Source organism: Hyla sarda, chromosome 4 (assembly GCF_029499605.1).
Source record: "Hyla sarda isolate aHylSar1 chromosome 4, aHylSar1.hap1, whole genome shotgun sequence".
NCBI classification, from domain to species: Eukaryota; Metazoa; Chordata; class Amphibia; order Anura; family Hylidae; genus Hyla; species Hyla sarda.
Genome location: NC_079192.1, coordinates 260,267,264 through 260,282,779, shown reverse-complemented (window position 1 = coordinate 260,282,779; position 15,516 = coordinate 260,267,264). Strand labels below are relative to the sequence as shown.

Below are 15,516 nucleotides of genomic sequence, written 5' to 3'. Positions count from 1 at the left end.
GGGCTAATAGCGCACGGCACAGATCGTTGTGCCGCGTGCTATTAACCCTTCAGACGCGGCGATCAAAGTTGATCCCCCCATCCAAACGAAAGTAAAAGCTTCCCGGCAGCTCAGTCGGGCTGATCGGGACTATCATGATAAAATCGCAATGTCCCGATCAGCTAGGACGCGAGCGGAGGCCCCCTTACCTTGCTCCGTCACGTGCGATCAGCGTTTTATTGCTCCAAGCCTGAGCTACAGGCTTGAGTAAACGAGCCCCTAGAACGCTGATCCATGCAAAGCTATGGCTTTGCAGGGATTGGGTAAAAGATCAGTGTGTGCAGTGTTATAGCCCCCTATGGGATCTATAACACTGCATAAAAAAAAAAAAAAAAAGTGAATAAAGGTCATTTAACCCCTTCCCTAATAAAAGTTTAAATCACCCCCCTTTTCCCATAAAAACAAAAAACTGTGTAAATAAAAATAAACATATGTGGTATTGCCATGTGCATAAATGTCCGAACTATAAAAATATATTGCTAATTAAACCGCACGGTCAATGGCGTATGCCCAAAAAACGTATATTAACGTATACATTTTCCTGAAGAAGTATGACAAAATCAAACCTATATAAGTAGGGTATCATTTTAACCGTATGGACCTACAGAATAAAGATAAGGTGTAAGTTTTACTGAAAAATGCACTGCGTAGAAACGGAAGCCCCCAAAATTTACAAAATGAAATTTTTTCTTCAATATTGTCGCACAATGAATTTTTTTTCCGTTTCGCGGTGGATTTTTTGGTAAAATGACTAATGTCTCTGCAAAGTAGAATTGGCGGCGCAAAAAATAAGCCATAATATGGATTTTTAGGTGCAAAATTGAAAGCGTTATGATTTTTAGAAGGTAATGAGGAAAAAATGAAAATGCAAAAACGGAAAAACGCTGAGGGGGAGATTTATCAAAACCTGTCCAGAAGGAAAAGTTGCTTAGTTGCTCATAGCAACCAATCAGATTGCTTCTTTCCTTTTCAAGAGGCCTTTTCAGAAATGAAAGAAGGGATCTGATTGGTTGCTATGGGCAACTAAGCAACTTTTCCTCCGGACAGATTTTGATAAATAATCTCCCCCTGAGTCTTTAAGGGGTTAACACATAATCCCAGCCTAGATTTTTCCTCCCTATGTGCATAACCTTACATTTATCAGTGCTGAACCTCATCTGCCGCTTCTCAGCCGAAACCTCGAACCTATCCAGATCTATTTGTTACAGTGACCTGTCTTCTATTGTGTTATGTAATATACACAGTGCACTGTTCTCTACCGTGTTACCCACTTTACAGTTTAGTATCCACTGCAAAGATTGATACTTTACTATAAAATCCCTCTACAAGGTAACAAATAAATACAAAAAGAACAGGACTTAAAACACACCCCTGTGGTACCCCATTAGTAACAGTCTGAGTATGTACCATTAATAACCACTCTCTGTTTTCTATCCCAGAGCCAATTACTTACCGATTTACATATATTTTCCCCCAGCCTAAGCATTCTCATTTTATGTAGAAGGACTTTAAAAAAATCTAATAACACAGTGACTAGGCAGCTTTGAGCTATACAGCTGAGTCATGTCTGACAGTATAGCACCTAGTGACTCTCTGACATCCACAGTCTTTTCAATGATTGTAAGCTAGTGCACCCTAGGAAACAGTTCATCTTAAAAGAGGTTATCCAAGAATAGAAAATAAGGAGATAATTTCTTCCGAAAACAGCACCGCACCTGTGCTTAGGCTGTGTGTAGTATTAGAACTGAGCTTCATTGTTTTCTGATCCTGGATAATCTCTTTAAATGAACACTGTCACTGTCACATGTAGACTGTCTCTACATATTATAGAGACATGTCAAAAGCTCTGATTGGTCGGGGTCTGAGAGGAGTGCGCTAATCAAGAAAAACTTATAGTGTAAGTCTATGGGATTGTCTCAGTCACCTGCACTTTTCCCTTACTCATACTAAAAATTGGTTGCGGTCTGCACACTCAGACCCTGATCGATCAAAACTTTTGACATGTCTCTCAGACATGTAAAAGTTTTTTCAAGCAACAGGTACACCTGAGGGTAGCTTTAACCTTCAACTGCTGTCAAATTAACACTTTGGCCCTCATTTGCTAACAGGATTCCTACTCTTTTTGTCGGGTTTTGCACCTAAATTCTGTCGCACAGACCATGTGACAAAATGTGCAACAGAAAAAACCTGATAAACACAATCAGGCTGGGTTCACATCACGTTTTTGCCATACTGTTTTCAATCCGTTTTTCTAAAGAAAACCGTATGGCAAAAAAACAGATGGGAAAAAGTAAACCGTGAGCGTTTTTAAACTGTATACTGTTTTTTAAAAGTGCATACAGTTCTGTCCGTTTTTATTAAAAAACCAAAAACATACGTTTTTAATAATTTTGTCAATTTTTAATGGGAGGGGTGTTGGGTGGGGAGTTTAGGATGCAAATGCGCATGTGGAACTGTATACATGTGCGTTTCCCATTAACGTCCATGTTAAAAAAAACGTATACGGTTGCAGTACGGTTTTTAAACCGGAGACAAAATCATGGTTTAAAAACCGATGTTCCCTACATTTCATCCAAAATCACTCGTCTTTTCTGACAACCCCTCTGAAAATCTTGTGAGTTTTCTGGGAAGAAAACCATACACTTTAAAGCATGTATATAGCTTCCGAAAGCGGAGTAAATTAGTAAATACCGTGGAAAAAAAAGGTCAGAATAGCAAAAATACACAACAAAACCTACACTCCACTCTTAGTAAATCAGGGCCTTTCACAGCTGTTGTTTCCAATCCACCCCCACCATACACAAGTACACTAACAACGCGACCGACCCCATTCAAAGTCAAATGGGACCTGTTGGGTGCCGTTGGTGTCCGGCCTGTTTATCACTTTAAAGGGGTACTCCGCCCTTAGACATCTTATCCCCTATCCAAAGGATAGGGGATAAGATGTCAGATCGCTGCGGTCCCGCTGCTGGGGATCCCCGGGATCCCTACAGCGGCACTGCGCTATCATTACAGCACAGAGCGAGTTCACTCTGCACGTAATGACGTGCAATACAGGGGCCGGAGCATCGTTACGGCATGGCCCCGCCCCTCGTGACGTCACGACCCGCCCCTTTCAATACAAGTCTATGGGAGGGGGCGTGGCGGTCGTCACGCCCCCTGCCATAGACTTGCATTAAGGGAATGGGCCGTGATGTCACGAGGGGAGGAGCCATGACGTCACGCGGCTCCGTCCCCTGTATCGCCCGTCAGTACGCACAGAGCGAACTCGCTCTGTGCTGTAATGATAGCGGGGTGCCGCAGCGGGGATCCCGGGGCTCCCCAGCAGCGGGAAAGCGGTGATCTGACATCTTATCCCCTATCCTTTGGATAGGGGAAAAGATGTCTAGGGGCGGAGTACCCCTTTAACAGACTGTGATAAAGCTCCCAAACGGAGCTCCAACCCAGTGGTGAACTTGGCCCTACACATATGTAACTTCTCTTTTTATTAATACTTTGTTTAGGAGGCCCAGGCTTGCCAGAAACCCAATCAATGTCTAGTGTACAAATAAGAAAGCTATTCCTCACAATTTCCTGATGAACATGTACACCCCCGAGCTGTCATAGGGAGCTATAAAGTAAGCTCTACTGGATGTGGAGCTTATTCTGTCAGTCAGTATGTGTTAATTCTTCATTTCATACGAATCCCCACTGATATTTCCCAGCAAAGTCTACATAGAATACTGCTCAGTTCTGACATGATAGACTTCTGAACGATACAGTTCTATATGACAAGCACCAGAGGTGGAGATCTGCTGAGATCAGTAGGACACAAAGCTTTAGTCTGATAGGATGCCACAGGGTATTCTGGCAAAACAAAACTAAGACCAACCAGCCCAGAAATAATACTATACAAAGTAATGCTATACAAAACGTAAAAGCTTCAGCTTTAGACATTCATAATACTCGGTTATTACATAAATAGCAATTGCAGTGCATTACTAAAATCCCTTATTTTAGGGTATGATTACATGGGTTGGAATAGCTACAGCAATTGTGACTATAATTCACACAACAAATACCCACCAAATAGAGCACAGTATTTTTCAGATTTCTTCATGGAATCGAATTCCTGGTTGGAATTCAATTTGTAAATTTAATCCTTCCAGTACTTATCAGCTGCCGTATACTACAGAGGAACAGGGATGTGGAATTTCTATCACCCGACGCCCGGGACTAGCAGTTTTGGGCTTCGGGCAGGTAAATTTGTCCGGCCCTTAGCCCCGCTTCGGGCAAGCAGGGCCGGACCTGAGAAGTGCGGCAGATCTGCAGTCTGTATGGAGCGGGCTGCCGACTCCTGCCCGCTCCATACGCTGCAGCCTGTGTCCTCCGAAGCAGAGCAGGGGAGATGAGAAGCTGTGTATTTGTCTTCTCTCCCCTGCTCTGCAGACGTGCGGGGGGAGATGAGGGGGCGTGGCTTATTTCTCCCCGTGCAGATCTGCGTCCTCTGCCTTCGCTCCCCGCACGTCTGCACGGGGAGATGCATGCGGCGCTCACAGGGGAGTATGGAGCGGGCTCCGGACTCGTGCCCGCTCCATACTCTGCAGCCCCCGGCTGTTCTCAGTAGCCGGGGGCCGCCGCTAATAGCCAGCATGCGGCGATCGCCGCGGCTGGCTACTAACCCTTTAGATCGCCGCTGTCAAAGCTGACAGCGGCGTCTAAAGGGACATGTGAACGCTCCCTGGTGGGCTAGTGGGGTGGATCGCCCCCCTGCAGCGTGATCGCAGGGGGGCGATCCACTATGGAGGTAGCTGGAGGGCTTACCTCTGCTTCCTCCTGTCCTAGCTCTGTCATTGATAGATCCTGGCTGGACCAGGCTCTATCAATGGATCACAGAGCACACAGATTAATAAAGTTCAATAGAATATATTCATCTGTCTGAGGAATCTAATGATTCCTCATAAGTCTAATAAAGTGTCAAAAAAAAAAAAGAATAATAATAAATAAAAGTTTTAATAAAAGTTTGAAAGTTTGACACATATTAACCCAGTGGTCTTCAAACTGTGCCCCTCCAGATGTTACAAAACTACAATTCCCAGCATGCCAGGACAGCCGTTGGCTGTCCGGGCATGCTGGGAGTTGTAGTTTTGCAACATCTGGAGGGCCACAGTTTGAAGACCGCTGCATTAACCCCTTCCATGTTATAAGTTCAAATCACCCCCTTTTCCTATATAAAAACATGCAAACACAATAAAAATAAACATATTTGGTATCGCTTCGTGCGTAATTGTACAACCTATTAAAATATAACATTATGTATTCCGTACGGTAAATGTAAAAAAAATACCAAACCACAGATTTGAAATTTTTATAATATCCCAGAAAAAAAAAAAGTTAAAAAGCGATTAAAAAGTCAGATCAATACCAAAATGGTACCGATACAAAAAACAGATTATGGCGCAAAACATGAGTCCTCATACAGCCTGGTATGCGGAAAAAAATAAAAAGCTGCAGGGGTTAAAAAATGGCAATTAAAAAAAATTAGAAAAAGTCCAGAATTAGTAAAACATGACGTAAACGATACAAATCTGGTATTACTGTAATCAGGCGCTTAAAGTATAAAACTAACATGTTACCTACACCAAAAGGTAAATGGCGCAGAAAAGAAAAACCACCAAATCTGCAAAATTATCTTTTACTATTTCAATTTCACTTCCCTTAATATATATTTATATATTTTTTGGGTTCGGAGAATGTTATTGAAAAATTAAAAAGGTATCCTTATAGTAGGTAGTTATGGCTATTATAGGGCGAGGAGGAAAAAACGAGAGCGTAAAAGCGAAATTGGCCGGGACAAGTGGATCGTCATGAGGGACAAGTAGATTTTGCTCCATTTTAGTCCCGTGGACAAGTAGTTTTTTATAAAATTTCCACACCCCTGGAGGAAGTTGAGTTGTTCTTTTGTGTCTGACCACAGTGCTCTCTGCTGACACCTCTGTCCATGTCAGGAACTGTCCAGAGCAGGAGAGGTTTGCTATGGGAATTTGCTCCTGCAATGAACAGTTCCTGACATGGACAGAGGTGTTAGCAGAGAGCACTGTGGTCAGACTGAAAAGAACAACTCAACTTCCTCTGTAGTATACGGCAGCTGATAAGTACTGGAAGGATTAAGATTTTTTAATAGAAGTAATTTACAAATCTGTTTAACTTTCTGGCACCAGCTAATTAAAAATGTTTTCCACCGGAGTACCCTTTTAGTCGAACACCCACTAGCACTGCCCAGAAGAAATCAGCAGTTCTGTATATGCTGAACATATTGAAAATAGTAAGTTGAACCCAGACCAACACTTATGACAACATATGTTAAACTGCTATTTATGCAATTCCCTAACAATCAAGCTAGAGCTTTATGATCTGCTGGCGGGGAGCAGACATCTATATAGTCCCATGACATGAATAAGACAGATAAGCTATATTCTACTGTACTCTGTAACAAAAAGGGGAAAAAAGCTATCTGTTTGGACAGAGCAACGTGAAGGCATTTCTCTCATGGGCACGGACTGTTCTTAATTATAAGCAGATTGCACAATAAGGCACATGATCATAGGAAGAGAGCAAACAAACCTACTGCAAGAGAGACAGTCTGGACCATCCAATAAACCCTGCATCTCCTTCCTGGGGAGATGGCACTATGGCATATCCACTGGCTCAACCACCATCCATACAATTAAAGGGGTTATCCAGGAAAAAAAAAAAATTATATATATATATATCAACTGCCTCCAGAAAGTTAAACAGATTTGTAAATTACTTCTATAAAAAAAAAATATTAATCCTTTCAGTACTTATGAGCTGTTGAAGTTGAGTTGTTTTTTCTAAGTGCTCTGATGACACGTGTCTCGGGAACCACCCAGTTTAGAAGCAAATCCCCATAGCAAACCTCTTCTACTCTGTGCAGTTCCTGAGACAAGCAGAGATGTCAGCAGAGAGCACAGTTGCCAGACAGAAAACAACAACAACTCAATTTCAGCAGCTGATAATTTTTGAAAGGATTAAAATTTTTTAATAGAAGTAATTTACAAATCTGTTTAACTTTCTGGAGCCGGTTGTTAAATATAAAAAAGTTTTTTTCCTGGAATACCCCTTTAAGTCTACACTAAAGCCTAAAGTATAAAAACTTGTATGGAAAAAAAAAAAAAAAAAAGTGTACTGCAACCCTAGCCCCCCCCCCCCCCCCCCCGGCCTCCCCCGCCAACACCTCCTCCATCATCACCATCTGTATTTTTTTTCTCTAATAGGCATAAAACCTTTAAAGCAGTGGTCTCCAAACTGTGATCCTCCAGATGTTGCAAAACTACAACTTCCAGCATGCCCGGACAGCCGTTGGCCATTGTCCGGGCATCCTGGAAGTTGTAGTTTTGCAACATCTGGAGGACCACAGTTTGGAGGCCACTGATTTAGAGAATGCAGCCACATCGTAGTTAGTAGGTGGAAAGATATGTACGGTATTACATGGCAAATCGCTCGGCTATACGACCACCTATTGATCCATTTTTTCAAACCTTTACTATCCGCAGAATGGAAAGCTGGTTAAAAAAAATTTAATAAATAAATTAAAAAGTGTGACTATGCCATCGTCAATTTAATGATAAAATGCATCACCTCCACCTGAGATTTGTTTACGTAGAAGAAAAATTAACATGTATGTACAGTCATGGCCGTAAATGTTGGCACCCCTGAAATTTTTCTAGAAAATTAAGTATTTCTCACAGAAAAGGATTGCAGTAACACGTTTTGCTATACACATGTTTATTCCCTTTGTGTATATTGGAACTAAACCAAAAAAGGGAGGAAAAAAAGCAAATTGGACATAATGTCACATCAATCTCCAAAAATGGGCTGGACAAAATTATTGGCACCCTTTCAAAATTGTGGAAAAATAAGATTGTTTCAAGCATGTGATGCTTCCTCAAACTCACCTGAGGGCAAGTAACAGGTGTGGGCAATATAAAAATCACACCTGAACGCAGATAAAAAGGAGAGAAGTTCACTTAGTCTTTGCATTGTGTGTCTGTGTGTGCCACACTAAGCATGGACAATAGAAAGAGGATAAGAGAACTGTCTGAGGACTTGAGAACCAAAATTGCAGAAAAATATCAACAATCTCAAGGTTACAAGTCCATCCCAAGATTTGCCTTTGTCCACAGTGCGCAACATTATCAAGAAGTTTGCAACCGATGGCAAGGTAGCTAATCTCCCTGACCGTGGACAGAAGAGAAAAATTTATGAAAGGTGTCAACACAGGATAGTCCGGATGGTGGATAAGCAGCCCCAAACAAGTTCCAAAGATATTCAAGCTGTCCTGAAGGTTCAGGGAGTATCAGTGTCAATGCAAACTGTCAACATTTAAATGAAATTAAAGGCTATGGCAGGAGACCCAGGAGGAACCCAATGCTGACACAGAGACTAAGACTACATTTTCCCAAAATGAACTTGAGTAAGCCAAAATCCTTCTGGGAAAACATCTAGTGGTCAGATGAGACCAAGATAGAGCTTTTTGGTAAAGCACATAATTCTACTGTTTACCAAAAATGGAATGAGGCCGACAAAGAAAAGATCACAGTACCTACAGTGAAATATAGTGGAGGTTCAAAAATGTTTTTGGGTTGTTTTGCTGCTTCTGGCAATGGGTGCCTTGAATGTGTGCAAGGCATTACGAAATCTGAGGATTACCAACAGATTTTGGGTCACACTGTACAGCCCAGTGTCAGAAAGCTGGGTTTGCATCCGAGATCTTGGGTTTTCCAGCAGTACAATGACCCCAAACATGTGTCAAAAAGCCCCCAGAAATGGATGGTAACAAAGCGATGGAGAGTTCTGAAGTGGCCAGCAATGAGTCCAGATCTAAATCCCATTGAACACCTGTGGAGAGATCTTACAATTGCTGTTGGTAAAAAGTGCCCTTCCAATAAGAGAGACCTGGAGCAGTTTGCAAAGGAAAAGTGGTTCAACATTCCGGCTGAGAGGTGTAAGAAGCTTATTGATGGTTATAGGAAGCGACTGATTTGAGCTATTTTTTCCAGGGGGTATGCAACCAAATATTAAGATAAGGGTGCCCATAATTTTGTCCAGCCCATTTTTGGAGTTTGGTGTGACATTATGTCCAATTTGCTTTTTTCTCTCCCTTTTTTACTTTAGTTCATTGGAATAAACATGTGTATAGCAAAATATGTGTTACTGCAATCCTTTTCTGTGAGAAATACTTCATTATATAGAAAAATTTCAGAGGTGCCAGCATTTACGGCCATGACTGTATCTGTGGACTGACTTACTTCTGTAGACGGAATATTCACCACTCCAGTAGACCTTCTCTTCTCCCGAAGTTTCCTTTTCTCAATCTGCCCTTTCCCCTTCCTGGCACTCGGACCGCTGCAGCTTTTCGCTTTTTCTTTTGTCTTACTCGGAGGGTCCGGAGATGCTGGTGGAGGTAATTCTTCCTGTGTTGCCTCTCCAGTTACACCATCTTGTACAGGACCTGGCGCCTTTCTTTGCTGCCCTACAGAGGAGCTAACAGGCTGCTCTTCATCTGTCCTCCTAATGGCTGAAGCCTTAAGTCCGGAAGGGACCACAGATGCCTGGCTACTGCTGTTGGCAACGTTGGCACTGCTGCTACTGTTATTATTGTTCATCTCACTGCCAGTTTTGGTCACTACCTCTGTTGCCCCAGCAGTCCCCATGTTCTCGGCAGCAAACATTTTTGCCCTCATTTTCTCCCGCTTGGCTTTCCATTCCTCTAGGAAATCTGTTGTGTTGGAGGAAGATGGGGTATGTGACCTAAAGCCACCGCTCGCCATGTTCTCTCGCTGCGACTATCTAGCACCAGGCTCTCCAGAAGTGAAGGGCATTAAATGGGTACGGTGCAAGGCAAAGGCTGGCAGGTAGAAGATGAAGCCGACCTAAAAATAAATAAAAACAAATGTACAAGATATTGAGACATGTAGCAGAGCAGAGTTTACAACTTGTCACGCTTTACGGCAGTCTGGTATAGCACTGGACTGTATGAGAACAAGTCCAGCTCTGCTATTATGACTGACAATAGTTCAGAGATATGTAAATGACCATGTTTTGCTAAAAACCCTTCACTTGGGCACCCGGCACATCACTGCAGTGGTGCCAGGCAGTCTGATGGCCTTTAGTGCACTAATCTGCTCTCTAGAGAAGAGACAGCTCCAGTTTTCTGCAGACATTGCTGACACGACTCTTTAAGACAAACTCACAGCTACCCTGGCTGGATCAGACAGACGAGCGCTGCCCAAAAGACTAGTGGAGTAACAAAGATTATTAAAAAATCGACATGCCAGGGAGGAAGCGACAGCGAGGTCTGCCCTTTCCTTCTAAATGTTTTCATGTTCTACAAAGAGAAGGAGCTGCCAAAAGAGAACAGGACATTATATTAGAAGCTCGGCTTCCTACCAGTACAGTAAGTGGGCATCTACCAGCTGTGCCCATAACACACTGTGTCACTTTGCATCACATGACTGGACGTGCCTTGTTCTACTTCTCCATGCCTGCTTCTGCTGTCAGCTCCTGATGTGGGTCCATAGGAGGCATAAGTATACAGGGTGTAGCGGGCATCGTTGTACCCACTGGGTCCCTACTCCTAGATGCGTATAGGCCTCATAGTGGTCAGTGATGTCACTGCCTCACCTTTAATACATACAAGCTAATGATCTGTCACTTTACATAGGACTGCATGCACGCAGTATTAAATGACACCATCAGCTCTGCTATACCACCCTCTGATGGGTCAGGGGTTGGTACCAGGTATGGCACATTCAGCTCCTAGTTGCTTAGAATGTAAGTGAACAATAAGATCAAAATGATAATACTCACCCAGCTGGTTGTGCCCTAGGGCAGCAGTGGGCACAGGATTGAACTTGAGCATAAGGAAGTATAGTATACAACAGTGTTTCCCAGTGTGCCTACAGCTGTTGCAAAACTACAACTCCCAGCATGCCCGGACAGCCAAAGGCTGTCCGGGCATGCTGGGAGTTGTAGTTTTGCAACAGCTGAAGGCACACTGGTTGGGAAACACTGGAATAGAAGGTGCCTGGCATCAACATGGCACCAGCCCAGCATAGACTAATCACAATGACATCAGCATATGTGGCACAGTAGAGGGTACAGAGCTGGCTGCACACCTCATACCCTCACAGCAATACTTTACCCCAAGTGATAAGACCACCACGACCCCAGCCTATCCCGATAATACAGCAGTGTCTCCCGTCCCCACCTCCTGCAGTCACAAGTAGCCGCACCGGCTTCCAGTCAGGAAAAGTTTCGGATGCCCCCCTCCCTCCTGCAGGTCCCCCCGCAGCCTCCATTACCTGTGTGACTGGAGGGCGGCCGAGCTGGCACACGGGTGTCACTCACCGGGCTCCTACACGCCCGGGCAAGGTGCGGCGAGTACTCGTTCACTCACCTCACTGGCTCCGCTCGCGTCCCCGGAAGAAGCCGAAACTTCCCGAGAGTTGCCGAAGTTCAACGAGCTCCCAGCCGCGCCGAGGGAGGTGACTATTGTGACCGGGCATTCCCGGATCTATTGTGATACAATGGGAGTTGTGTTACATGGACACACGGGGTCTACGTGTCCGGAACACCCAGTTTATCATACAGATACACTGGCATAGAGCGGACCCTGAAAGGGTCATTTTTCCTAACCTTAATATGCTGACATAAAGGGAACCTGTCACATGGAAAATGTAATCCAATCTGAGGGCATGAAGTTATACAGCAGGTGGATATGAGCAGATTGATGTATACAGTGGTCCCTCAACATACGATGGTAATCCGTTCCAAACGGACCGTCGTTTGTTGAAACCATCGTATGTTGAGGGATCCGTGCAATGTAAAGTATAGGACAGTGGTCTACAACCTGCGGACCTCCAGATGTTGCAAAACTACAACACCCAGCATGCCCGGACAGCCAACGGCTGTCCGGGCATGCTGGGAGTTGTAGTTTTGCAACATCTGGAGGTCCACAGGTTGTAGACCACTGTTAGAGGAAGTTGTACTCACCTGTCCCCGCCGCTCCAGACTGTCACCGCTCGTCACCGCTGCCCGGGATGTCGCCTTCCATCGTTGTCGCCGCGTCCCCGAGGTGTCCCCGACGCTCCGGCAAGGCCTCTGCTTCCCCGGCATCGGCGCTCTCCGTCGCCGCCATCACGTCGCTACGCACGCCGCTCCTATTGGATGACGGGACGGCGTGCGCAGCGACGTGATGACGACGATGGAGAGCGCCGACGATGCAGAGGATCCCGAAGAGGATGCACCGGAGCCCCGAGGACAGGTAAGCGACATCACCGGAGCTCACGGGGCACCGTAAACGGCTATCCGGTGGCAGCTGAAGCAGTCTGCGCTGCCGGAAAGCCGTTTATGCGATGGCCCCGACATTAAAAAGCATCGTATGTTGATGCTGCCTTCAACATGCGATGGCCTCTGAGAGACCATCGCATGTTGAAATGATGGTATGTCGGGGCCATCGTAGGTCGAGGGGTCACTGTAGTTTGTGGCAAAAGTTCTGTTCTATCTTGGCATTATTCATGTAGACCTCTTCTCATTCTGGGCTTAGTAGTCAAGTGGGCGGGCCTATTGATACAGTATGGGTTGGTAAGACCCAGTGCAAGGCAAAAGTATTGTCACTCTACACCACTCTTATAGGACTACATACCGTACTGTATTGACTACCTTCCCCTCTGTCGCAAATTTTTTTTTTATATGTTGTAGTACTTATGTATTACAACATATCTCTAACATAGTTTCATTATTTTTATTTTTTTATTATTAAAATGGTTTATTTTACAGTTAAAAAAAACGGCCACTAGGGGTCTCCCTCCTAGTGGCCAGCTGTAGCCTCGCGTGACGTCACGCTTGAATTCGGACCGATGCCAGCCGGGCAATCGGTCCTAATTCATTCAGCCTGCGCTTGCTCCCTGCCTGTCAATCAGACAGGCGAGAGCGGGCGCAGTGAATGCTGGGGCTGCACGCATTGGCTGCCTAGATCAGGGTGCCTCCAGCTGCTGCAAAACTACAACTGCCAGCATGCCCATAAAGCTGGTGGCTGTACGGGCATGCTTGGAGTTGTAGTTTAGCAACAGCTGTAGGCACACTAATGATTAGTAATCAATGTTCATAAAACAGTGTGCCTACAGTTTTTTATAAAGTCCATTATATGTAAAATCTCGGTCCCCAGTCTTGGCAGGTGTATATTGCAAGGCAGGCTACTCCTATACTCCTCCTCCCTGGGTAGCACATGCACTGCTAAACAGGGAGGAGGAGACCCCGGAGTAGCCTGCCGTGCAATTCGCTGATCATCTATGTGCACTCCCGACAGGAGCGCAGCATAGAAGAAGTGAGGGCAGAATTCGGCGCCCAGCAGGCGTCAGTGACGTCGCGCCTGCTGGGGAAGTTGGCTCCCGGGAGAGGCCAACACAGCAACACAAGAAGAGCTGAAGATGACGACTTGGTAAGTTATAAAAAAATTTTTAAAAGGCAGGGAGGGGGTTAGGGATAGATTACCAATAGGTAGTGACAGAAGAAAAAAAAAAAAAAAGATGGTGGGAGTTACTCTTTAAAAGAAAAAAGAAAAAAAAAACAGAAAAAGCAAAGCGCAACTATGTGCCGTTATTTCCTTTAGGCTAAGTTTCCACTTTTTTTTCTGAAAGTTTTTGGAAAACAGCCACTGCAGTTTTTGAGCCAAAGCCAGAAGTGTTTTCAAAAGGAATAGGACATATACAGGAAAGACTTATACTTCTCCTCCCTTATGGATCTACTTTCCAAGTGGAAACTGAGCCTCAACAGGTTAAATAGTGTGCTGTAACGGGGTACGCTCACCTGGACGTGTTGTACTTTGGGCACAACACCAATTAGCGCATATAGCCAACGGATGTGGCTTGGTAGATCTGGAGTTCAGTTGGCATATCACCCATCTTTCCAACGGTCAGAGATAGAGAATCAAACACGCTGTGGGCACAGCTGGAAACTGATGTCTTTAGGTGCTCTCCAGGGCAAGTAAATAATTTTAACCGTAAAACGGACTTGTAAAACAAAAAAGTTTATTCAACATAAAATGAATACGGACAACACGCTTGTCAGGTCCAGTGATTGGATAGTACGAGCAATGACGGGTTTTATACCATTTTTGCCCGCGAAAAAGCATTTTTCTTTTAACACAATTATAATAAACATTCTCAATGGACATAGTTTGTTACACATAGCAGTTACATAGTGTGATATTAAATACACAAAAATAAAACATGTATGCTGAAATGAGGGACATCGGTATATATATGCACTGATTCAGATTTTCAATTAATGGAACATGTTTTCGCCCTCAGTGCCTGTGTAATTTCTAAATGTAAATTTGTTCTCGGTGCTCACGAGTCCGGGGCACGGTACAGAGGCAACAGAGGTGATCACCTGTCTCGGGGAGACCGTGCAGGGCATTGTATCAGCTTGCTAGCTTTTCTTTTTCATTGGTTTTTGACCACATCAGGTAAGAGCATACAAGGGAAGGAAAAGGGGAGACTAAGTAGAATATTGGGGGACAACAAATATATATACTATTAACAGCGCAGGGTTATATCATCAGAATCGTTGTAGCCGCATTTTATGTAATTGCCAGACAGATTATAGATGAACCAATAAATTATAGTAGTATTAGATTATGTGATAATTTATTTATACTGATAGCATAAAATATATTTTTATTATACCTCCAAGAATCTTTATAGCCACGTTCTATAGAGCGGCGGGACCGATTATGATTATACCTTATCATATGGCATATTACAGTGTTGAATAGTGTAATAATTTCTAGCTGCACAAGATTATGTTATTGCCAGAGTTTTTCTAACTGTGTCTCACAGGGCAGCAGGGCAGACCATATAGCAGCGTTAGATAATATAATTAAATAGTACATAATTCATTAACATTAATACCGGCTTCAACTTATAATATTAACTAAATCATTCTAGCTGCATTTCACAAAGCAGCAAGATAGAAACATGAAATAGTGCAGTTAAATAATTAATAAATAATTTAGCAGGAAATTATATATTAGAATATTTAATTTATTAAAATAGATAAAAAATGGTAACCGTATACGGTTTTCCGCAAAAAAACGTATACGACTGTATCCGAAACCATATGCATAGAGAATGCATTGTAAACCGTATTCCAAATGTTGTGTACGGTTGCATCCGTTTTGCCTCGAATACGGTTTTGCCGATTTTTCAACCGTAGGCAAAAACGCTGTCGACCACGTTTTTGCCTCCGGTTGGAAAACCGTATGCGAACCGTATGCGGTTCTTTTAACCTTGTTGTCTATGAGAACCGTACACAGAATTTCAGAATACGGTTGCACACGGTTTTTCTAATCCGTTTTTGGAGTTGACACATGCGCAGATTGGAATTTCAATAGAACAATAGTAAGTTTAT

At 43.7% G+C, this 15,516-nt stretch overlaps 1 protein-coding gene across 6 annotated transcripts in view; it reads right to left on the bottom strand.

The window, feature by feature from the left end:
• The window catches only part of PAWR (pro-apoptotic WT1 regulator), a 205,167-nt gene that overhangs the window by 91,851 nt on the left and 97,800 nt on the right, over positions 1-15,516 (bottom strand). Inside the window, exons 1-2 of one of the 6 annotated variants that reach the window (XM_056574046.1) lie at positions 13,912-14,712; positions 9,351-9,974 (exon numbers count right to left, since the gene is read on the bottom strand). In XM_056574046.1, the coding sequence (XP_056430021.1) occupies positions 9,351-9,872 (522 nt within the window). In that variant the 5' untranslated portion in view covers positions 9,873-9,974; positions 13,912-14,712. Of the gene's footprint in view, positions 1-9,350; positions 9,975-10,911; positions 10,971-11,245; positions 11,304-11,405; positions 11,739-13,911; positions 14,713-15,516 lie in introns of those variants that run through there. The other 5 variants (XM_056574044.1, XM_056574043.1, XM_056574045.1 and 2 more) reach the window with 5 other exon arrangements.